This window comes from Vombatus ursinus, unplaced genomic scaffold, assembly GCF_900497805.2.
Source record: "Vombatus ursinus unplaced genomic scaffold, bare-nosed wombat genome assembly UNPS02000580.1, whole genome shotgun sequence".
Classification (NCBI taxonomy): Eukaryota; Metazoa; Chordata; class Mammalia; order Diprotodontia; family Vombatidae; genus Vombatus; species Vombatus ursinus.
In genome coordinates this window covers 21,357,869-21,382,538 of record NW_020940358.1, presented here as the reverse complement: position 1 = coordinate 21,382,538, position 24,670 = coordinate 21,357,869, and the positions used below count along the sequence as shown (strand labels likewise).

At 42.7% G+C, this 24,670-nt stretch overlaps 1 protein-coding gene across 1 annotated transcript; it reads right to left on the bottom strand.

The window, feature by feature from the left end:
• ZFP64 (ZFP64 zinc finger protein) lies at window positions 1-24,009 on the bottom strand. Its single transcript, XM_027848933.1, has 6 exons — window positions 23,926-24,009; window positions 21,910-22,149; window positions 11,589-11,750; window positions 6,186-6,248; window positions 5,241-5,492; window positions 1-1,613 (listed from the first exon to the last, which is right to left on the bottom strand). Exons 1-6 carry the CDS (start codon window positions 23,969-23,971, stop codon window positions 286-288), a joined length of 2,091 nt encoding a protein of 696 aa, XP_027704734.1. The 5' UTR covers window positions 23,972-24,009; the 3' UTR covers window positions 1-285.
• Between the last annotated feature and the right edge of the window lie 661 nt (window positions 24,010-24,670).

Sequence of the window (24,670 nt, the reverse complement as noted above, 5' to 3'; positions counted from 1 at the left end):
TATTGCTTGGAACACTTTAATTATTTTTCTTCCTCTAATCAGTAGCATCGTGGAAACATTGAGCATATAGTGGGTATGATATGGCATTTCAGAAATGATCTGCTCTCAAGGTTTTGACAATGTGAAAAAATTATCATATATGATAGCATAAAATTATAATTTATTTTTCAAGGAGCCAACCTGGAAGTACTCAAATCATCATGAGAAAACTTCACAGAATTCTACTGATGTGTTTTAAACAGGTGAAAGAAATTCTTTTGAAGGGAAGACATTTTTTAAAAAAAGTTAATCCGGTATGGAATCTGCCGGGCAGAGCAAAGCTGAGTGGGCCCCACCCTGAATGATGGAATAAGTCTGTTTAGGCAGTTCTTGGTGGGAAGAAGAAGAAAAGATAGGAGGGGCAGTGGTGGATACAGTGATATTTTGGCCTCCGTCACTGACCACAGTCACTTCTGTTGCCCCCTCCTGAATCAAAGCGTTGAGGCCCTCCAAGTCGGAGCAGCTAATGCCCGAGCTGGTGATGAAAGCCTGGTTGGCTGGGCCTTCGTGATTACTGCCGGACGGGGCAGGGATGAGAGTCTGGTGCAAAGCAGCCCCTTCAGTCTGATCGTGAGCGGTCAGCAGAACTGCCGACTGGCCGATTGGCCCGGCCTCGCTCTGACACACAGATGGCTGAGACGGGGCAATCAGACTGACCTGGCGCAGAATCTGCAGGCGGTTATTGGCCGGGAGGTCTTCCTGACCTTGACCCACTAGGGCCGGAGGCACGATGTTCACCGACGTTGCTTGGACGATGGCATTTGTCTGCGGCACTTGGTGGCCCACGATGATCTTGACCCTTCCTTCGCTGAACTGGGGGATCTGGCTTGGCTGGAGGGGCACCTGGAGGGGACTGACCGTGAGAGGTGTGCCTACCTGGCGGCCGGGCTCCATCTGAAGCTGCAAAACAGCCAGATCAGCATTTTTATTGCCATTGTACTCACTGTGTTGTTTCCGGTGGCTTCGGAGAGAATCTTCGCGCACGAAGGAGGCTTCGCAAGCGTCACACTGAAAAGCCTTCTTGGCGTCCAGCCTGGCCACCTGGCGGGAGCTGCCAGCTTTGGGCCGGTCCCCGCCGCCGCCTCCTGCGCCCTCTCCCTCCCCGCCTCCCTTTCTCTCCAGGCTCTGTTTCTTGCTCTTGACCTTGTCGCCGTGCACCTTCCTCACGTGCGTGGTAAGGTTGCTGCGCTGCTTGGTGTCGAAGCTGCAGAAGTCGCACTTGAAGGGTCGCTCCTCGCAGTGGATGCGCTCGTGGACTTTGAGCGCGGCCTTGTGCGCGCACGAGTAGCTGCACTCGGGGCACTTGATGGGCTGCTCGGGCTGGTGGCTCCGGGAGTGGTGGCGGAGGCTGGTCTTGTTCCCGCACTGGAAGTCACATTCGGCGCACTTAAAGGTGTTCTCCGTGTTGTGCTTGATGCGGATGTGCGACTTGAGGTTGCCTTTCATGGCACAGCGGACCTCGCAGAACTCACACTTGTAAGGCTTCTCCCCAGAGTGCACGCGCAGGTGTCTTTTCAGGTCCGAGTTGATTTTGAACTTGGCGCTGCACATCTGGCACTGGAAGGGGGCATCTCCTGTCAAGGGAAGGGGCGTGGCGGTTAGAAGAGGTGTAGACAAGTGTGCCCAGGTTAGAAAATCACTTCCTGAGGCGCCCGAGTCGCTCGGGTTGCTCCTGGTACGGGGAAAAATATCATCTGCTTTTTCTTCCCCGAATTTAAGCTATCATCCTTCATTTTGGCATTGCAACACTGAAGGGAAATAGGAGATTAAAAGGGGTCTCTAGTTTTCCCGAATCAAAATATAATGTGCCAATGTACTTAGTGCATTCTTCCTCTTTAATAAGCACGCTACAGTGCATATGGTTAATTTGCCCACTTTGCCAGTTAATGTTTCATAGTTGTATAATTTTGCACAATTTGTTGATTGAGTTACATATTATACTGATTTTGCTACATGTTTTTGTATCATGCTGTGCTAATCAGAGTATATTTTAAGAATGTTTGAAATGCCTAGCTCGTATTTTATGCAGTTTTTTTTATTAATAAAGATGCATTGTTTACTGCTCTGATTTATTTATCGTACAATCCCAGCTGCATGCTCTCCTAGTAGAGTTATATAAAACCCAGCTGCTGAGTTTCTTAAAAAAATCTATTTTACTGAAAGATGTTGTCTTGACAGAGGAAAATGACCCAGCAAACACTGATTTCAAATTCCAAATTCATTTGCTTGTGGCTTGGATAAATTCTTTCAGGTGGCTGTGTTTTAAGAAAAAACCTACAGAAAATAGGGAAAGGATCTTCGTAATTTTTTGTAAACGCCCAAAACATGCACATCAAATATAATGCTACTTTTCTGAGGCAGCAAGATATTTTATATAATACTAAAAATAAAAGAGGGAATAAGGATAGGGGCGGGGTCTGTGATATCACTGGCATGGGAATCTCCCAGAAGAGGAACCACCTCCTGTTAATACAGATCTGCACCTTCTCTGCAACTTAGTCTTAGAGAATTGTCTAAAAGGCGCTGAGAAGTTAGGTGATTTGCCCAGGGTCATACAACCAGTATGGATCAGAGGTAGCTCTTGAACTCTGGTTTTCCAGGCTCCAAAGTCAGCTCTCTAGAACCACTAAAACCACTAAGAGCTAAACGACAGGGCTTTAAGGTTTGTCTAGCATTTTGCTATGCTAGAAAGGGCAGTTAGGTGGCACAGTGGATACAGCGCTGGGCCTGGAGTCAGGAAGACCTGAATTCACATGCAATCTCAGACACATACTAGCTGTGTGACCCTGGGCAAGTCACTTACTCCTGTTTGCCTCAGTTTCCTCATCTGTAAAATGAACTGGAGAAGGAAATGACAAACTACTCCAGTATCTTTGCTAAGAAAACCCCAAAATGAGGTCACAATTCAGACACAGCTGAAATGACTGAACAAAAAATTGCCATGCTGTATATACTCTACTACCTCCTTTCTTTCTTACAACAAATGAGAGGAACAAAGGGGAAGCAGGTGTTATTATTATCTCCATTTTACATTTGGGAAAACTGAGACTGAGAAGTTAAGTGATATGCCCAGAGTCACATAGCTAGTCACATAGCTAAAACAGGATTTGAACTCAAGTCTTCCTGACCTCAAATCCATTTTACTATCCATTGTACCATGGAGCTGCTTCTACTGCCTAGCACAACACAGGTAAGTGTTATAGATGTAACGGTTTTAACAAGAACATGGAGAAATAAACTTTAAACATCAATAATCACCGAAGAAAAATACATATTGAAACCCTGAATTATAATCTCTGAGGGTGTGTGTGTGTGTGTGTAGAAACACACACAGAGAGAAACGGAGAGAGAAACAGAGAGACAGAGAGAGCATCGAATCCTTTTATGTGATAACTTACCCATTAGGGATGTTGCAGAGCAGAAGTGTCACAACACCCAGCCCACAACACTCCCTGGTGTAAAAATATTTGACCAAATAAATAACAACACAATTAAAAAACAGATAATGTTGCCATGTGGTTTTCTAAGTCACTGTAGCCCGCAAGGATTCTTGCATGGGGCGCAGTGGCCCCATTCCTATATGATTTTGACACCGAAGTTGTAGAGGGAATTCTTGCGCCAGGCACGGTGTCACCATGGATGACCTTTGAGGCACTACTCACTTGAAGAATCTGCTTCTCTGTAAACCCTCAGAAGGCTAAATCCCAGGAAATTTAGATCTCTCATAGCTAAGTTGTAGAGCCTAAACTCTTTGAATAAAGGAAGAATTAAAGTTTAAATAAATCTCTTCTTTTGCCAGGGATATTCTTTTTAATCAGTAAGAAATAAATCCTTCAGAGCACAGGCAAACCAATATAAAAGGAACTTAGAGGTAATTCTCAAGTTCAGGTTTCCAACTAAGAGAAAGCCCTCATTAAGATTTCCCTTGAAATTCATTATCAAGATGGCAAAGGAAAAAAAGTTAAATAATTTCATAGGTAAAAAGCTCAAGAAGGATGGCTAGAAAATGACATCATTTCCATTTCCTAGGCTAATTTTAAAATATCCCTGTTCCATATGGCAAATTCTGTCTGATAATGCAGAATAATACAATAGTAACAACTCACATTTCTAAAGCAGTTTTAGGTTTGCAAAGTACTTTCCTTACAGAAACCCTAGGAGGCAGGGAATATAAGTACTGTTCATATTTTACAGATGAAGAAATTAAGACAGGGCACATGGAAAGAATTCAATACTCAAGGCTAGAAGAAATCTGGGTTCTAATCTCAACTCTGACATTTGACATCTGTGTGACTTTAGACAAGTCTCTTTATGAGCCTAAGTTTCTTCATCTGTAAAATGAAAATAATGCCAATTGTGCCTAATTAATCAGGCTGTTTGAGAATCAAATGAGATAATGTGTGATAAATGCTTTGTAAACCTTAAAGCACCATAGAAAATTTGGTTATTATTATTGCTAGCTGCGAATAAGTCACATAACTACAGTCAGAAAAGAGATGAAAAACTTGATCCACTGGTTATTATTAACTTGATTAAAATTAATAATAATAACTAGGACTTAGATACCACTTTAGGTTTTACAAAGCACTTTATGGTTATTTTATCTTCACAACAACCCTGAGAGGTAGATGCTATTATTATTCCCATTTTATAGATGAGGAAACTGATGCAGAGAGAGGTTTAAGTGATTTGCTCAGGGTCACTCAGCTAGAAAGTCTTTGAGTCTGGATTTGAACTCAAGTCATCATTGTAGCTAGCATTTATATAGTGCTTTAAGATTTGCAAAGCGGTTTACAAATATAACCTCATTTTATCCTCACAACAACGGGAGGCAGGTACTATTATATAAATAAGGAAACTCAGGCAAAAAGAGGTTAAGTGACTTGCCCAAGGTCACACAGCTAGTAAGCACCTGAGGCTGGATTTGAACTCAGGTCTTTCTGTCTCCAGGTCGAAGGCTCTATCCACTCTACCTAATCTGGTGATTTCTGCACTATTCTGTGCTGCCTTTTGACATACCCCATTTATCTATCCATACCAGTGATTTCTGCTTTTCTAACAGAGGTAAGAGAAGCCTCAGAAAGACATTAATCCTTTCTGCACCAGCTATACCAGACCTCAGATTTCCAAAATACAAGTAAGGCATGTTGTATCTAGAGAGACAGGTTGGGAAGAGGTTTTCTGGCCAGGCCCCTTCTTACCAGTGTGGGATCGGAGGTGCACGGTCAGCTGGCTGGAGTTCCTGCTGGCATATGGGCAGATCTGGCATTTGAAAGGACGCTCGTTGGAGTGTATTCGCTGGTGTTTGTTCAGGCTGCTGCTGTCGGCTGCAGCGTAGTCACAGCTCTTACACTTGTATGGCTTCACGCCCGTGTGTGACCGCATGTGCATCTTCAGTTTATCTTTCCGGCTGAAGCACTTGCTACAGACCTCACACTTGTGGGGTTTGTCTCCTTCAAACAAAACAGACGTCATTGGGTGACCGTGATTGGAAAAGAAGAAAAAGGTCACGGGGCAGGGAGTCAAGTTGGGATGAGCTATTTTAAAGGGTGACAGCACATTTAACTTGTTCTGTGCCACTTCTGGGGTGAAGAATGAGCCCATGAAACCTGTGGGTTCCCACGTAGCAGCTAAGCACCCTGGGAATCTGCCCAGACTACTTTGTAGAGAGATATAAAATAAGGCATTTATTGCCTCCTAGACATACATGACTTTAAACATATGATGGCAAGTCTTAGACTGAAGACATTACAGTTTACCAAAACACAGCAATTTTGCTTACAGAAATCTAGTTCATAAAGTTTATTTACTCTATTTCGGCTAATAATGCATAACACTGATCAACTGTTTGCATGCATTTATTCCTTCCTTCTGCAAACATTTATAAAATGCTGGCTACGTGTAAAGCTGAGGCAGATACAAAGATATATAAGACAGTCTCTGCCGTAGAGGAATTTATAATCTCATTCTAGAAGCATACCTGAGTTCTTGAAAAAAGTGACCAATCTGAGAATTTTATAACTTTTAAAGATCTGATCCATCTTATAATACAACCTATAAACAGCTACAAAAGGTGTCACAAAGTGAAACGTTAAAACACACTCTGGGAATACATGGAATAAAAAGAGAAGATTACAGATACTTACCTGTGTGGGTTCTTAAATGACGTTCCATATCTTTCATACCATATGCTGTCTTGAACTGGCAACCTAAAAATACCAACAATTTTAAAAATTTCTCTTAAGTTTTAGAACCAATCAGAACAGGAACATGAATTAAGGGCCTGAATTAAGATAGCAGTTGTGTGAACAGAGAGAAGACGTTGGGCAAGAATTGGCAACTAACTGGATGTAAGAGGTGGACAACGGTGAGGCGTCGAGGACAAAGCCACACGAAGTTACAAACCTGGGATACTGGAAGGATGGTAGCACCTTTGGCAGTTTGAAAGAAGAGCAGATTTTTTCGGGAAAGACAATGAGGTCATGTGGAGTTTGAGATGTTTTTAGTCTATCCAGTTTGAAATGTCCAATAGACAATTGGTGATGAGGTACTGAGATGTGGGAGTCATTTGCAGAGATATGATGATTAAATCTATAGGAGATGATGAAGTTATAGAGAGAGAGTAGAGAAAGAAGAGAAGAAGGCCCAGGACAAAACCTTGGGAAACACCAATGCCCAGAACTTTAGAAAAGGGCAAAACAAAGCGCTAAGTGAGGTCTGAGGAGAGAGATCATTACTGATGGAGGTGAGAATCTGAGAAGGTTTTATGGAGGCGGCATCTTCGTTGGGCTACAAAGGATGGGAAGGAATACAACAGATAAAGCAAGGAGGGGTGGGGAAAGAGCCTAAGCAAAGGCATACGGACAGTAAAGTACAGACCACTCAGGGAAAGAGATTGGTAGGGACAAATTCAGGAGATATTACAAAGGTAAAATAAATAGGACTCAGTAACTGATAAGATAGGGGGCATGAAAGAAGAGGCAAACATAACCTAAAATTTCAAACACAGGAGTGAAAGATGCATATGGGAGATTGAAATGGCCAAGTCAGAAGGAGGAACAGATTTAAGACAATGTGGGTTTGGACACATCAAGTTTGATTGAGGATTCAGAATGGATTCATGGAGTCAGGTGGTTCCGGGCATCCAGGCAGCTGCAAATCTCAGAAGAGAGATCAGACAAAGGCAGGACCTTAAGGGGCTGGTAAAAGGATGAGGAACCAAAGGAGACAGAAAAGGAGTAGTGAGAAAGGAAGGAGGCAAACCAAGTGAAGGAGATATCTGGAAGGAGCCGAGTCAGCAATGTCAGATGTGGTGGAGAAGTCCAAGAGGATGAGGACTGAACAAAGGACGCCGATTGAGCAGCTAGGAGTTGGGTGGTGACCTTAGAGCTGTAGAGAGGTGGGGTGGGGGAAGTAAAATCGCAAGTGATTGAAGAGCAGGTGTATGAGGAAGAAGGTATCACTTGATAACTAGATAACTTGATCAGTTGATGATTTTTTTTCAATAATCTTAGGAGTATAGAGGAGAAAGATGAGGTGTCATAGTGGGATACACTAGAAGGATGGAGAAGGCTTTTTTTTTTTCTTTTTTAAAGGACTTAGAGGTTAGAGCAGGCGTGAAAGCAGATAGCAGGAAGCTAGAGAAGAGGGAGAGGCCAAAAACGCACATGAGAGACAATGACAGCTGGAGATATGGACAGAATGAGATCAAGGGTACAGGAAAAGAGATGAATTTTAGTGAGGAATAGGGATATCTCCTCTTTTGTGTAGAGGAAAGGAGACTATGGGAAGTTTTGAGGAACACAGTAGGTAAGCCTTCATCTCAGTGGAATAGGAGGTTAAGTCGTTTGTATTAGGTGTAGTGGTATGGTTTGAGACTAAGAGTCTCTCAATGCCTCTTCTTCCCCCCACCCTCTCAGCTGAGAACCTTGCCTCATATTTTACTTGATAATTGAGACATTAAATTTTACTAGATAATTGAGACCAATAAAAAAATGGAGACCATTCACTGAGAGCTCCCTCTTCTCCCATCTCACATCACCCAGATGCCTTCTACCACCATCTCTTCCTTCACCCTTTCCTCATATGAAGAGGTGGCCTTACCCCATACATACACAAATGATCCCATTCTATCCATCTTCACCATCTTCTCCAAGAGACTGCCTCCTCTATCATGCTCACTTTCTAACTTATCTTCAATCTCTCCCTGTGGATTGGCTGCTTTTCCACTACCTACAAATATGTATGTATCTCCTCAATCCTCAAAACCCCCTCACTTCATCCTTCCACATCTGTCCTAACTTTTGTGGCTGAACACATTGAGAAGGCTGTCTTTAACGGGGATCTCTACCTCTCTTTCCACTCTGTTCTTAACTCTCTACAATTAAGCTTCCTACCTCATCATTCAACCTAAACTGCTCTCCAAAATTATTAATGATTTCTTAATTTCCAAATCTAATGGCACTTTCTCAATCCTCATTCTTCTTAACCTCTTTGCAGCCTATGACCCTCTTGATCACCCTCTCCTCCCTGATACTCTCTTCTCTCCAGGTTTTCAAGACTCTCTTCTCTCCTGGTTTTCCTCCCCAGTCTTACCACTTCTTAATTTCCTTTGCTGGATTTGCATTCAGGTCATGTCCACTAATATGAGTGTCCTACAAGGCTTTGTTTGTCCTAGGTGATCTTCTCTTTTCCCTCTATACATTTTCACTTGGTGATCTCTTAGTGTTTTGGTTTCAATTGCCATCTCTATACTGATAATTCTCAAATCTACCTTATCTAGCCCTAACCTCTCTGCTGATCTCCAGTCTCTCATCCCTAACTACCTATCAGATATCTCAAACTGAATGTCCTATAGACATCTTAAACTCAAAATGAGTCCCAAATTGAGCTAATAATCTTTTCCCCAAACACTCTCCACTTCCAAACTTTTGAAGGCACCACCATCCCCTCAGTTCCCTAGGATCACAACGGGGGTATTATTCTTGACTCCTCACTCTTTCTTACCCCCCATAACTATTCTGTTGCCAAGGTCTGTTGATTTTACCTTTGTAATGTTTCCCACATATGCCCTCTTCTCTCCTCTGACACTGCCACCACTCTGGTGCAGGTCCTCATCACTTCATGGTAGACTATTATAACAGCCTGCTGATGGGTCTGCCACCGCCAAGTCTTACCCAACTCCAGTCCATCCTCCACTTAGCTATCAAAATGATCTTTCTTAAGCACAAGTTACTCAATAAATTTCAGTAGCTCCCTATTGATTACCTTCAGGATCAAATATACAATCCTGTTTGGCTTTCAAAGTCCTTGATAACCTCCCCCTGAATGCCCTCCATCTTTCCAGTCTTCTTCTATCTTATACCTCTTTCCTAACTCTTCAATTCAGTGACATTGGCCTCCTTGCCAACTGGACCCCTGAACAAGATGCTCCATCTCCCATGGCTGCCCCCCATTGATGGAATGCTCTCTCTTCACTTCTGTCTCTTGGCTTTGCTGACTTTTTAATTTTTTTTTTTTTAATTTTAGGCAATTGAGGTTAAGTGACGTGCCCAGGGTCACACAGCTAGTAAGTGTCAAGTGTTTGGTCTGATGCCAGGATTTGAACTCAGGTCCTCCTGACTTCAGGGCCGGTGCTCTATCCACTGCACCACCTAGCTGCCCCTGCTGGCTTCCTATGAGTCCCAGCTAAAATCCCACCAACTACAGGAAGCCTTTCCTGATCCCTCTTAATTTTAGTGACTTTTCTATGTTGATGATTTCCAATTTACCTCGTACATAACTTGTTTGTAAATAGTTATTTGAATGCTGTCTCTCCCATTAGATTGTGAGCTCCTTCAGGGCAGGGACTGTCTTTTAACTTTCTTTGTAACCCCAGAGATTAGTACAGTGCCTGGCACATAGCAGGTCTTTAATAAATGTTTACTGGCTGATTAGCTAAAAGTTTATTGACTAACTGACTAAAATACTAGTCACTATAGGGAGTGAGAAGAATTTGGTAAGAGTAGAGTAAGTGAACTGGTGAATAGTAGTGAGGACTCAGCCAGCATCACACATTTCTTCCAACTGCAAATGCTCTCCTCCTTCCCTAATTAACTTGTATTTAACTACTTTGTCTTTATTTTCTTTACAATTTATTCCATATATACTTATCAAGGTACTTATCTCCCTAGTTAGAATGTAAGCTCCTTGAGGGCAGGGATTGTTTCATTCTTTGTATTTGTATACACAACCCTCAGCTCAGTGCCTGGCACATTCTACATGTTAATAAATGAATGCTAATAGATAGTAGGTGAGATCATTTTAGTTTCACAACTTTCTCCAGTGATACTCAGAAACCCAGGAGAACCAAAAAAGAAATAAGATCATGGATGTGGTGACATAATGAAACACATATATGCATATGTGAATGTATATGTATATATGTGCATATACCCTCATATGTATATTTATACATATGTATGTATATGTATATGTATATATTATACAGACAATGAGGGAATTTGTTTTGCTTGACTCTGCGTATTTATTACAAGGAATTTTTTTTCTTTTTTTTTAATGGGGGAGGGTGGGAGAGAGATAAAACAAATTTTTGTTTATTTAAAAAAAACAATTTAACAACATGGGGGAAGGTGCTCCACATGTGGAATGTTGGCTACACTTTCAGATGAGGTCACTGTAGTCTTAGCTTTGCTTACTTGTTTTATTTTGTTATGAGAGACCTCTTGGGGATAATCTGTGTTTGTAATATAAACACAAAACACATCAATAAAACTTTTAAAACCGTGAAAAAGGGAAGAGGCTCTAAGGTAGTAGCTAATGAAGCACTGAAGTGTTTGATTGCAGGGTCAAGGCTGGATGTGGACGCCAGAGAGGGAGGGATGCTCTGGAAAAACAGGGACATACCAAGCGTCTCAGGGCCACCTTATGGATCAAGGGTAGTTTTTGCGAGAGTGACAGAGAGGGAGCAGTGAAGTGATAGAGGTTGTAACTGGGGGGCAGGAATTTCAAGTTTCAGATCTTAGTGCAGTTCTCAAGGAGTAAAATCTAAGTTGTGACTATGTCTGTATGGCTGAATTGAGCCAGTCTCAACTGAAGAGTTGTATGGTCAGTTTGGGGTGAGGATTTGTAGTTCCTAAGGATAATGGCAGGGATGTGTGTGGAGAGGAGGACCACGGCCTACTGAGGTCATCTGGGAAGCTTGGGAGATGAGTGATTTCAAGGTCTGTAAATAACAGTAACAAGGATGGAGAGAGAATGGTATAATGCATTATAGAGACTTCAGAAGGAAGTTGACAGAACTCCATGGGCCTGGCAAGTCACATACCATGCAGGACTCTTGAACTCAGTAAGCATGCAGTAAGCATTCAGATGACAACAGAATGCTGGTTGTGCTGGCGAAGCTGGTACAGATCGGATGCCTTTAACAGGTAGCCCTGGCTATCTGATGTCTGACTGTGCAGAGTACGAGAACAGGAAGCCAGAATTCCCCATTTTAACCCCGACTGTGTTGCTCTTATGCACAGGAAATAAGACGCAATAATGTTTACCTGGATAGCAACAATTAAGTTTCTTCTGTGCAGGTGAGGCTGTAGGCTTTCGAGACCGTGACTTGGGAGGGACGGAGATGACTGTGGCCGTCTGGGTATCACTGCTGTCTGAGGGCAGGTAGGTTTGGTAACCATGTTCAAAAACAAATTCTGGAGCTGAAACTAAAGATATGAAAAGGGTTACTGTCATATGAACATTTTTATAATTCTAAATGTAATCACACAGCATGGTTAACATTAAGCTGAACTATTCAAAAAATGTGAAAAATGATTTACAATCCAACTAGTCTAATAAAAACATATGAATATTTATTCTCATGCTAAAAAACACAACACTTCTCCAAAGAAGTTATTTGGATGTGTAAGAATTATGCCATATTGAACACTGATAGGAATTAAAGCATCATTGTCAGTATTTCAGAAATATTTTTTCTTTGTACCTAGATTTACGTTGATGGGATCTGACCTGCGATAAAAAAGGTTAACAAAAAAATTACATACTTTTTCATTGCATAAGTTCCTCAATGTTAGGGGCTATCGTATCATATTCTCCTGTCTAGAGTTTAGCTTGAGTATCTTTCTTTGTATGCTTAGATAAAGGCCATGTCCTTTTTGCCAGTTGTGATGACGAATTTCCAGTGAGTCATCCACACTCTCTGGGCTTTCGCCTATTGTCAGTAAATGCATACAGAAACGAACACTAGGTCGGGATGTATGGACCATAGTATAGCAATTACTGTGTTCTTCCGGCCAGTGGTGTCTGTGGCTATAGCTAAGCATCTGGTAGGAGACAGAGCTCATTACCCTGGCATCATGAGTAGAGCATGCATTAATATTTTCATTAATTCACTTATCAAATATTTATTAAACAATAGGGAAGAAACCAATACAAAGATAAGCTCAAGGAGCTTAAAATCTAAAAAGGGGAAGGGATGACACAGAAACATATAAATATAAATTAGTATGTGTTAAGTGCATAAGTGGAATGCAAAATGCTAGAACATAAGATGAAGAACAGACCATAAAATCATATAATTTCCCTCTCATTTTACTGATATGGAAATTTGAGGCCCAGAGAGTCTGTATGACTGTCTGAGGTTACACACATCATAAACGGCAGAGCTGGAATGTGAATCCAAGTTTTTGGACTCTAAATCCAATGCTCCTTCTACGATTACTTTTAGCTGGGAAGGCATCACAGAAGAAGTGGCATTTGAGCTGGGCTTTGAAGAGAGAATTTGGGAAGAGCAGAGTATGGAAGTCCATGTAAGGTATAAGGAAAACTCATTTCACAGGCAATGAAACTGAAGCCCAGATAATTTAAGGAAGGGAGCATTAACAACAAGGGAGAGAAAAAATCAAGAAAGCCTTCACATAGGAGCTGGAGTCCACAGGTACTGAAGCTAAGCCTGGATGGAATCTAGGAATTCTAGGAGTCAGAGGTGGGGAACCTGCAGCCTTGAGGCCATGTGTGGCCCTCTAGGTCCTCAAGTGTGGCCCTTTAACTGAATCCAAACTCCACAGAACAAATCCTTTTATTAAGAGAATTTATGTATGTATATGTTTGTATATATACACACATATATGTATACACACATAAATGCATACGTACACATATGTATACAAACGTATGTGTATACATGCATACATATATGTATGTATACACACATATATTAAGGGAACCCACAGTTTATGAAGCGCTGGACTAGACCATAATATAGTTAGATGGATTTGGAACTGGTTGAATGGAGAGCCCCAAAGACTAGTTAATTAATGGTTTGATGTCAACTTAGAAGGTCTCCAGTGATCTTTGCTTCGCCCTGTACTGCTGAACATTTTTTATCAATGACCTGGAAAAAGGCATGGACAGCATCCTTACCAAATTTGCAGATGACACAAAGCTAGGGGGGAGAGAGAACAGTCTGGATGACAGAATCAGTATCTAAAAATATCCTGACAGGCTGGAGAATAGGGCTGAATCTAAAAAGATGAACTCTAATAGGGATAAATGTTAAAGTCTTCATTCTGATTTGAGAAATTAACTACAAGTATAGAATCACGTGGCAGAAACTCAATTAGGCAGAAATTTGTGAGAATAGGATCTCAGAGCTTTAATAGAACAAAAGGACAATGAGTCAACAGTGTGATATGGCAATCATAAAAGCTAATATGATCTTGGACTGCATTATGAGAAGCACAGCTGCCAGGAATGAGAAGTTGATAATCTCAATTTATGTTGCCCCAGTCAGTCCACATGTGGAGCACTGTTCATTTCTGGGCACTACATTTCAAGAAAGACTTTGATGAACTAGAATATCCATAGGAGGGCAACCAAACTTGCAAAGGGCCTCAAATGTATTCCATCTGAGGACTGGTTGAAAGAACTGGGGACATTTAGCCTGGAGAAGAGATTTGGCGAGGACATTAGAGCTTTGCCACTTTCTAGCTATGTGATCCTGGACAAGTCACTTAACTTTTCTGGGACTTGATTTCTTTATCTGTAAAAAGAGGGGGTTGGATTAGAGGGCCTCTCAAGTCCCTTCCAGCTCTTAATCAATGACCCAACGTATCTGCAGGGCTGTTTTATGGAAAGAGATTAGACTCAGTTCTATTTCGTCCAAGAGGGAAGAACCAGGAATAATAAGTAGAAATCAGAAAGAGGCACATTTTGGCTTGATGTCAGGAAAAATTTCCTAACAATTGTTCAGTTGTTTTTCATTTGTGTCCAATTCTTTGTGACCTTATTTTTTTGGGGGGGAGGGTTTCTAGGCAAAGATACTGAAGTGATTTGCCATTTCCTTCTCCAGCTCATTTTTTTTTTACAGATGAGGAAACTGAGGCAAACGGGTCATTTGCCCAGGGTCATGCAGCTAGTGTCTGAGGCCAGATTTGAACTCAGAAAGATGAGTCTTTCTGATTCCAGATCCAGTACTTTTATCCACTGTGCTACCTACCTGCCCCTTCCTAATAATTTCACCCGTCCAAAAGCAGAATGAACTGACTTGGGGATGCTATATGGGGATTCTCTTCATTGGAACAAAGGCTAACGGACTACCTGTCAGGCGTGTGGTAGGATGAATTAGACTAAATGGCTTCTGAGGTCTTTTCTAATACTGGAATTCTGTAATCCTACGAAGGGAGAAGACAAAAAAAGGAGGTTATTACAACAGGCCAAGTTAGAGATGGTGAGGGGGGTTCCGACCTAAGACAGTGATAGGAGAGAGAAGAGGACAGATGTAAGGTCTGCTCAGGAAGTGGAATCCCCAAGGTTTGGCAGCTGATTTGATATGGCAGGATACGGAAGGGTGGAATGTGACTCTGAGAGGTCGTGAATTTGGGTGACAGAGGATGGTGGTATGTTTAAGAGACACAGGGAAACATGGAGGAAGGATAAGTTTGGGGGGAAGATACAGTGAATCTGAGACATGGATGGGACGTCCAGGCCAGAGCTGGTGATTTGGGATGAAAATTCAATAAATATTTGGGCTGAAGACAAAGATTTTGGAAAACTGTAGCCATGGAGAAAGATGAGATCACCAGGAAAGAATATAAAAAGAAGGGCGGGGGGAATAAGCATTAATTAAATGTCGGCTGTGTGCAATGTGCTAAATGTTTTACAAATGTTTTATTTTTCCCTTTCAACAACCCTGTGAGATAGGTACATTTATTATCCTCATTTTACAGTTGAAATTAAGGGCCCATTTCAAATACCACTTCTATGATATGGAGCACTGATTTGGAGTGAGAGGTTTGAACTCAGGTCTTCCTGTCTCCAGGCCCAGTGCTCTATCCCCTGATCTACCTAGCTTCCTAGTGAGAGATGAGAAGAGGGCCTAGGACAGAGCCTTAGAGGACATCCCAACTTGGGATGATTTTTCATCAAAGTAGACTGAGGCGTCTTCAGGCAAGTACTAGAAGAACCAGGAGAAGGGTGTTGCTGAAGTCAGAGGAGTAGAGAATATGCAAGAGGGGAAGGTGGTCAATAGGATCAAAAGCTGTAGAGAGGTCAGATGGGATGAAGACTGAGAGAAGGCCTTTATATTTAGCAGTTAAGTGATTACTGATAATTTTGAAGAGAGCAATTTTAGTAAAATGCTGGCAGAAGTCAAGTCAGCAAGCATTTATTAAGTGCCTACTATATGCAAGGCACTGTGTTAAGCCCTGAAGATACAAAGAAAGGCAAAAGACAGCCCCTGGTCTCAAGGAGCTCACAGTCTAAGGGGGACATAATACGCAAACAACTATGTACAAACAAGATACACAGGATAAATTGGAACTAATCCTAGGGGGAAAGCACTAAGATTAAGGAGGATTGGGAAAAGTTTTTTGCAGAACATGGGTCTTTAGCTGAGACTTTAGGGAAGCCAGGAGGCAGAGATGAGGAGGGACAGATTTTGAACCATGGGGGATTGCCAGAGAAAATGCCTAGAGTTGAGAGAGAGTATCTTCTGCAAGGAATGGCAAGGAGGTTAGTGTCACTGTCATAGAGTACATGGAAGGTAGTAAGGTATAAGAGAAATAAAAAGGTAAGAAGAGGTCAGGTTATAAAGGACTTTAAAAGCCAAACAGGATTTTATATTTGATCTTAGTGCTAACAGGGCAGCTAAGTGGTGCAGTGGATTGAGTGCTTTGCCGGGAGTCAAGAAGACTCATTTTCCTGAGTTCAAATATGGCTTCAGACACTTCCCAGATGTGTGACTCTGGGCAAGTCACTTAACCCTGTTTACTTCAGTTTCCTCATCTTTAAAATGAGCTGGGGAAGGAAATGGGAAACCACCAGTGTCTCTGCCAAGAAACCCCCAATTTGTGGCACAAAGAGGTGGACATGACTGAAAAAACGACTGAACAAGGGAGGGAGGGAGACATTAGAGTTTACTGAATAGGGGAGTAACATGGTCATATTTGTGCTTTAGAAAGATCATTCTGAAATCTGAATGAAGGTTGGACTGGACTGGGAAAAAATTTGAGTCAGGGAGACCAAGCAGAAGGCTACTATAGTAGTCTAGGTGTGAAGTGAAGAGGGTCTGCACCCACAGTGGCAGCAGTATCAGAGGAGAGAAGGAGGCGTATATGAGAAATGTGGTCAAGGTAGAATTGATAGCACTTAGAAACTGATTGGATATGGACGGTGAGAGTGAGAAGTCAAGGATGACATCTAGGTTTCAAGCCTAGCGGATTAGGAGAATAGTTAAGTTTGAAGTTTGGAAGGGGGAGAGTTCTTGGGGAAAGAATGAGTTCAGTTTTGAGTTTCTGATGTTGAGCTTACAATATCTATGGGATATCCAGCTTGGGATGTCCAATAGGCTGTTGGAGACGTGAGACTGGAAGTCAGCAGAGAGGTTGGGACTAGAGAAATACATCTAAGAATCATCTGCTTAAAGATGAGAATAGAATCTATGGGAACTGGTGAGATTGCCAAGCAAAACAGTACAGAGGAAAAAGATGAGGGATGAGCACATCGCCTTGGGGACATCATGGAGAGCATGCACAATCTGGATGAAGATCCAGCAAAGGAGACTGAGAAGGAATGGTCAGATGGGTAGGAAGAGAACCAGGAAGAGCAGTCACAAAAACCTAGTGAGAAGACAGTATCCAGGAGAAGAGGGTGACTGCCAGCATGAAAGGCTCAAGAGAGGTCAAGAAGGAGGAAGACTGAGAAAAGGCCATGAGACCGGGCAAGGAAAAGATCACTGGTAACTTTGGAGAGAAAAGTTAAATAATGAAATCAGAAGCCAGATTGCAGAGGATTTAGAAGAGAGGAAAAGGAGGCAAGGCACTGATTTTAAATGGCTTTCTCAAAAAATTTATTCATGAAAGGGAGGAGAGATATAGGATAGTAGTTAGTAGGGATGGACAGACCAACTGAGGGTTTTTTGCGAATGGGGAAACACAGGCATATATACAGGCAGTAGGGAAAACAGCCGTGAGAGAGACTGAGGATTAGTGAGAGAGAAGGGACAATGTCCTGGAGAAGATGAGATGGCATGGGATCTCCTGTGAATGTAGAGGGATTAATTTTGGTAAGGAGTAAGGCTACATCATCATGTGAGACAGGGTGAGGGAGGAGATAGTGGCAGAAGGTATCTGAGTGATGTGAAATTAGGAAGAAGGGAGAAGAGGGAGCTCCTGGTGGATGGCCTCAATTTTTTCAGTGAAAGATGAGGTTCTTGGCTGAGGAGGAGGGTAAAGGGGATCTGTGGAAGGTTTGAGGGAGGATGAAAAAGTTTGGAAGAGCTGTTGTGGAGAGTGGGTAGTGAACTGATTAGGGAGACATAAAAGAATTGCTTTAACACAGTGAACACTGAGTTGAGATTATATAATATAAATTTGTAGTGGATCCAGTAAGTTTGGTTTCATGATTTTCTCCACCTTTGATCAGCAGCATGTGAATGTAGGAGTGAAAGCAGTGGATGGTGAAGTAATCCAAGGCTGATGCTTGACAGGGCAAGAACAGCAACAGGATAAGAGGACAATGGCCTTAAGAAGACAGAATACAGTTGAACTGGTTCACCAAATGATCAAGATACGGAAAAGAGGTGACTGTGCAGTGCAGGGGTGTTGGCCTAGGAAAGAACTGATGGTAGAGTAATGATAGATCATGGTAAGGATGAAAAACAGCGTGCAAGATGCAAGGCAGAGGAAGAGGTGGAATGATAACATATTATAAGATAAAAGAATTTCAGACATCATAAACAGCAGTAGAACACTTGAAGGTGAAGGCAAAATCAAGGTTATTACCATATCTGTGTGTAGTTGAGGTGCGTAGAGGAGCAGCTCATAGGAAATGAACAAATTGAGGAATTCAGTTAGGGTTTTTGAGGGAATACACACATATATGTGTATATGTGTATATGTATATACACACACACATATACATATGTATATATACATACACACATATATACATGCACATACATACACACACATATGTATAGATGAATGTATGTATATGTGTATTGAAGTCCCTTAATATGAGGGCAGGAGTTGGTGAGGAGATAAAAACTATGAGCCCCACATTGAACTCACTGAGGGAGGAAAGAAAGTATCCTGGAGGTCAACAGACAACAGCCACTGGAATCTTGATTATGTAATAAATATGGATTAAATGAACCTCAAAGAAGGGGAGACTGCTTAGCGATGGTGGTAGGGGAGAGTCTGGAAGTGGCAGTGGGGTGCAAGGAGTGTTCCAGCTCCCCCACCATGACCAATGAGAGTACAAGCAGTGATGGAGAGGGTAGCTGGGTGTCAGGGATCACAAGAAGATGAAGAGAACAAAAAAGGAAAAGGTTTAAGATGAAAACAAATTTGTTACCTATAGAGCAGGTATTCTAGAGAACACAATGGAAGGGATGGTTGTCTTTAGAGCTGGCAGGGATGTGTGTGTGTGTGGGACTGGGTTGATGGGAATGAGAATAAGGAAGCAGTCAGTGAGAGATAGAGAACGAGGTTTGGACAATGGGAACTGGGAGTTCAGAATCACTGGGATGTGGAGGAGTCACCTAGAAGTGGAGCTGTCTCAGTATGTCAGCTAGGAAGTATGGGGAAAGAGGGGAGGAAAGGAGGAGAAAGTATGTGCATGGGGGCAGCTAGATGGCGCAGTGGATAGAGAACTGGCCCTGAAGTCAGGAGGACCTGAGTTCAACTCCGGCCTCAGACCAAACACTTGACATGTACTAGCTGTGTGACCTTGGGCAAGTCACTTAACCCCAACTGCCTAAAAAAAAAAAAAAAAAAAAAAGTATGTGCACACAGGGCAAGATTTCCAGAGGCTGAAGAGTGAGTGGGAGATAATGAAACAAAGGCAATGAAAATAGGTGATGTTTTCTGGGAGTCTGGCTGTGAAATAAAGATGAAATGCAGGATAAGATGTTGAAGAGATGGCAAAAGTTTGTTTTTCCTTAAGGATAGTGGGAAACTTGGGCATGTTTGTAGGTGGTAAGATAGAAATAAGGAGATTAGGAAAAGAGTGAAATAAGAGTCAAAGAGGGTAAGATTTATTGAAGGGACAAGCTCCTGGAGGAGCCAGGAGGGAACAGGATCAAGCAGTGGCTTTGGTAAGGAGAAAGGCTACTTCTTCTTGAAGACAATGGGAGATAAAAGGTGTGGAGGAGGGAAAAAGAGGGAACTGAGCGGACTCCCTAGATTTTCTTAGTAAAGTAGGAGACAAAGTCAGGGGCTGTAAGGGAGGAGGTGCTCTTAGATCAGTGGTGTCAAACTCAAACAGAAATGGGGGGCCACTAAACCACACATAAGGAAACCTGTGGGCTGCATACTGACCTAGTTTTAAAATGTAACATCTATTTTTTATTGTATTTTTACTTATTTTGTTAAATATTTTCCAATTATATTTTAATCTGATTTTGGGATGCATGGGGAAGTGTTGCTGGCCACATGGCCTGCAGTTTTTGATATCACTGGTGTAGGGGACTTGAGGAGGTTTGGAATAGCTGCTATGGGGAGTATGGTAGAGAATCAATCAAGGAAGTATGAAAGGATTGCTAGGAAGCATTGAGGACCCAGCTGAGATTAAATTACATAAATCTGAATATCAAAATAACAATATTAAAATATGAAATAACAATAACCAGCCAATACAGCTGTATGGCTTCTTTCTGTGGCATTTGGGAGCATTCAGCAGCATGGGAGTAGAATAGTAAAAGCAGATGGTGGGGGTAACCCAGGGTAGTGAAAGGAAGGAAATAAACATTTATTAAGCACTTATTATGTACCAGGAACTGTCCTAAGAACTTTACAAATGTTATCTAATTTATCCTCACAACAATCCTATGTGGTTCTTGTTGTTCAGTTGTGTTTGACCTTGTGTGACCACATCTGGGGTTTTCTTGGCAGAGATACTGGAGTGGTTTGCCATTTCCTTCTCCAGCTCATTTTACAGATGAGGAACTTGAGGCAGACAGGATTAAGTGATCTGCCCAGGGTCACAGAACTAGGAAGTGTTTGAGGCTGAATCTGAACTTAGGTCTTCTTGACTCCAGGCCCAGAGCCCTATGTGGGGGCTTTACCATGCTGCCTTAGCAGTTTGGAAACTTTTGAGCAGAGGTTTCGGAAATGGGGGCAAGGGATGTAGGCAGAGAACAGGATGTAGCTGAACTGGTCAACGACAGTGCTGAGACAATGAAGCAAAGAAAGTAGAGTTTCAGACTGGGATGGAAGGACCAGAAGTTGTCAAGAGCATAAAGCCTAGGTTTAGAAGGAATGAGACTGAGGCAGAGGCAGAGACAAAATAAGAGGTTATGATCAGAGAAGGGGATTTCAGAGTTCAGTATCACAGAAGCAGCAGTTACTGGGGTTAGTAAGATCTAAAGTATGACTAGCCCTGTGCCTAACAGAGGTGTAGTGAAGATATAGGACATGCAAGTTAAGAAATTTGATGAATTAGAATATGACAATGGTAGGAGTATATTGAAGGAGTGGAGAGGAAGGTACCGAAATCCTTGAGAAAACAGGGGGAGTGAACCAGGGGCAGTGTCTCACACACACACACACACACACACACACACACACACACACACACACACGATCTGGACTGGGTGATATAGGCAGATGGAGTAAACTTCAAAGGAGAAAAGATAGGTGAGGGTCAACAGCAGTCAGTGGGTCTGGATACGGTGGTGATGAGTGAAGAATACAACCACTCTTTCATCTAGCTTAGCATGGCATGGCAGAAGAATTATCCAATACTGGATAGTGATGGAATAAGGAAGAAAAAAAAAAAGAAAGATCTAGAGTAGGGGCAGGGACTGCTGTCTAAACTTAGTATCTCTCCTAGTATCTAGCCCCATGTTCTTAACATAGTTAACCATTTATTAACTGTTCACTGAATGAATGGGAAGAGGGTCGAGTTAGTAACCACATTAGAAACTTATGATTTTCTTCCTTGTGTTAAAGTATAACCCCCAAGATTCCTTACCCAGAACCTTCTGGTATTATACACAAATGATTGAGTTCATTGATGATGACTTCAATCCAGGGGCTTTCTCTTCATAGAGAACAGTATTACACTAAGAGAAAAGAATCAGGAAAGCTGGGTTCTGGTCCCAGATCTGCCATTAACTAACTTCCTGTGTCACCTCTGGCAAGATATCTGCCTTCTTTGAATCTCAATTTCCTCATCTATACAAAAAGGTCTGGTTATATAGAAGAGGGATGAAAACCTCTCTCAACTTTAAGATTTTGTGACTAGCCTCCTTTTAAGTCAGTGGTAAAAGCCTGGGATACCCCAAGAGCTGGCATTTAGTCACAAGGATCATGCCATCTATGGTTCCATTTTTATTTTCCAAGTAATTAAAGCTATACATACCTGTGATGGTCTGGGTCTCTGAAGTGATGGTTCTTGTGGTGGTCTGAGTCTGGGTAGCAGGCACCGTTTCCTCTGACACGAACTGAACTGTGCTGGGAGCACCGGGGGTAGTGCTGGTCAGCTGACAACCACTTTGCTTATGGGCTACAAAGGCATCCAGGTTATTAAATTGCTGCTTGCAAATGCCACAGATGTGAATATCTGGGGTTAGTTCCACTAAGACAGTAGTGCCACCAGGAACTACATAAAATGAAGAGAAAAATTCACAAGTGAATTAAAAACATTTTCCAAATGCAAACTGAATGGGCTTTTATTTTTGGACTAATGATAAAGGTCATATACAAGGGCGATACGTTTAGAGCCAGAAGGGACCTCTGAGTTCATCTTGTACAGCCTCTTCATTTTACAGATGAGAAAACTGAAGCTCTGAGAAATGAAGTGATCAGTCCAAGGTCAAATAGGCAATAAGTGCCAGAACCAGAATTTGAACCCAGGTCCTCTAACTCCAAATTAAATGCTCTTTCTGGTGAAATTTTTTAAAAAGGTAAATTCTTATACTACCACTAAAAGCCTACTTGATGGATTAACCTGGCATGGAGGTAATCCCAGATTCTCCAAGGTTCTGCCAGTGGAGGGCAAACTCTGGGAGGTCCTGCCAAAATGTAAAGACCACCTGAGGATCAGGTTAGCTATGTGCAGAAACATGTCAGGAAAAGCCTGGCCACAGAAATTTATGAAAACAGTTATTAAGTTATACAGAGACTTCTATCTGTCTGGGTGGAAGAACACCACCGATCATTTGAAACACTGATGAATTTCTTGTGAGTTTTTAAATAACAAGCCCAATTAAATTTACATTTACAAAGCAAGTTTTTTTTTTAAAGAAGTGAGGCCTTCAATATATGCTATCTAAAATAATTGAATAATTTCTTTCTCCCTCTGTCTCTTAAAGAACAAGTGTACTGTGTATATTTACTTTTAGTAAAGTAAAGCCCAAGTTATTCTCAGTATTTTATCACTGATGTTATATCATCAATAATACTTTAAATTTAGATAGCCTTTTTTCTCCTAAGGATCTCTAAATCCTTCTTAAGTATAATTTCTTTGTAGCTATTCCTCCTTTAGCAGCTGGGTTAACTGAGGAAATAAGAAATGAAGTGATTATACATTTTTTCATTGATGGATCAAGGCCTCACTTTCTAATTAGGTTAAAGCTTGAAAGAGGCAGATGATGTAACTGAGAGTGTTAAAAAAATTTTTTTTCCTGACACTGTTTCTAATCCAAGGGACAGCAAGTATTAAAAAGGGATGATGTTAAAAAGAAAGTCGTTTTCCCCAACAAACCCCAACCCACCCAAGGGTAAACTGCATAATTTGCAGGAAGCCTTTTGCATCTTAAGCTAACCTTGATTTCTTATTAATGGGGCCATGCAAATGCGTTTTAACCAATTGTTAATGCTGAAATCATATTCCCCAACAAAGCAGGATTTGGTGTGAGTGTGGCATAACTTTTCTAGCTTTATCTTTGCAGGGATTTCCTATTGCTTCCCCCCTTGTAGCCTCTCTCTCCTGACATAAATGTCCCTCAACTCCTGGCCACTAGCCTCATGGGGGAGGGGACCACGAACCAAGGGTGGGGTAGACTCAAACTTTTTCCCAAGCTACTGTCCCCTGACTCCTTCGGAGGGCCCTCTAGATTCTGCAGACGTCGGAGCGTGGGGGGGGAGACAGAAGCCCTGGCGGTGCTGATGCTGTAACTGTCCCTGGATACAGCCGCAGCCCACCCCGGCTCCCGCGTAGCTGCAGCATTGCCCGGAAAAAAGCAAGCGAGCAGCGTCCCAGGCTCCCACGCCCTCCTCCGCTCGCAGGCGCGCGCTCTCTCCCAGCCAGGTTCCCGGGCTGGGGCTCGCGCCGGCAGGTTGTTGCTACCCAGGTTTCGGGGCTCCCGACTCGGCCCACTTCTCCCTCAGTGTGTTCCAGCCCGGACCCCGGAGCGCGCCGTGCGGCATAACTTACACTGGACTGAGCCGGGGAAGCCCTCGCCCCCGCCGCTCGCGTTCATGGCCTGGGGTTGGAGTCTCGCTGGGGCTGCGAAGGCCGGGGTGCATAGGGCTGATGGGGCGGGGGGGGGTGGTGGTGGTGGGGTGAGAGCGCGTGTTTATTTACATTATGCAGTGACTTTTCCTCTCCCCTCCCTTCTCCCCCTCCCCCCTTCCTCTCCTAACTGCGATTCGAGAGGACGGATGTAAAGAAAGCCACACTTCCGCTGCCTAGAGGGCGCTTTAAGGCGGGCATCCACCTGCTCCGACCTCTGCACGTTCCCTTCTGTGCAGAGGCTGCTGCCAACCACTGAGGGCCGTCGGTTGGCCCTGCTTTGCTGGGGCTATTGCTCCTGCTCCCCGTTAAGAGGACAGTGGCCTCAGCAGCCACCCAAGACAAGCAGATCGCATGTAGGCGCGTTGCTCCTAGAACTCGCCCCTCCCCCTTTCTCTGCAGCTGTTACCAGCCGGCTGCAGGGACTTTCTCTCTGTTATTGCGCGTGCGCGCTCTTTGCCCTTGGAGGAAAGCAGAACGGACGTCTCCCCCTGCTGGTCAATTGCAGAAGGCAGTGGGCGGGTCGGCTTTTAGACCTCAGAGCAGAAGTTGGTATTGGGAGTGTAGGAGCCGCTTTATTAAAGGATGTATTTACAGAGGGGAGAATCACAGATTCCTGGAAACATTTTAACTTAGAGCTGTAAAACCCAGGAGCAGGAGCTTATTT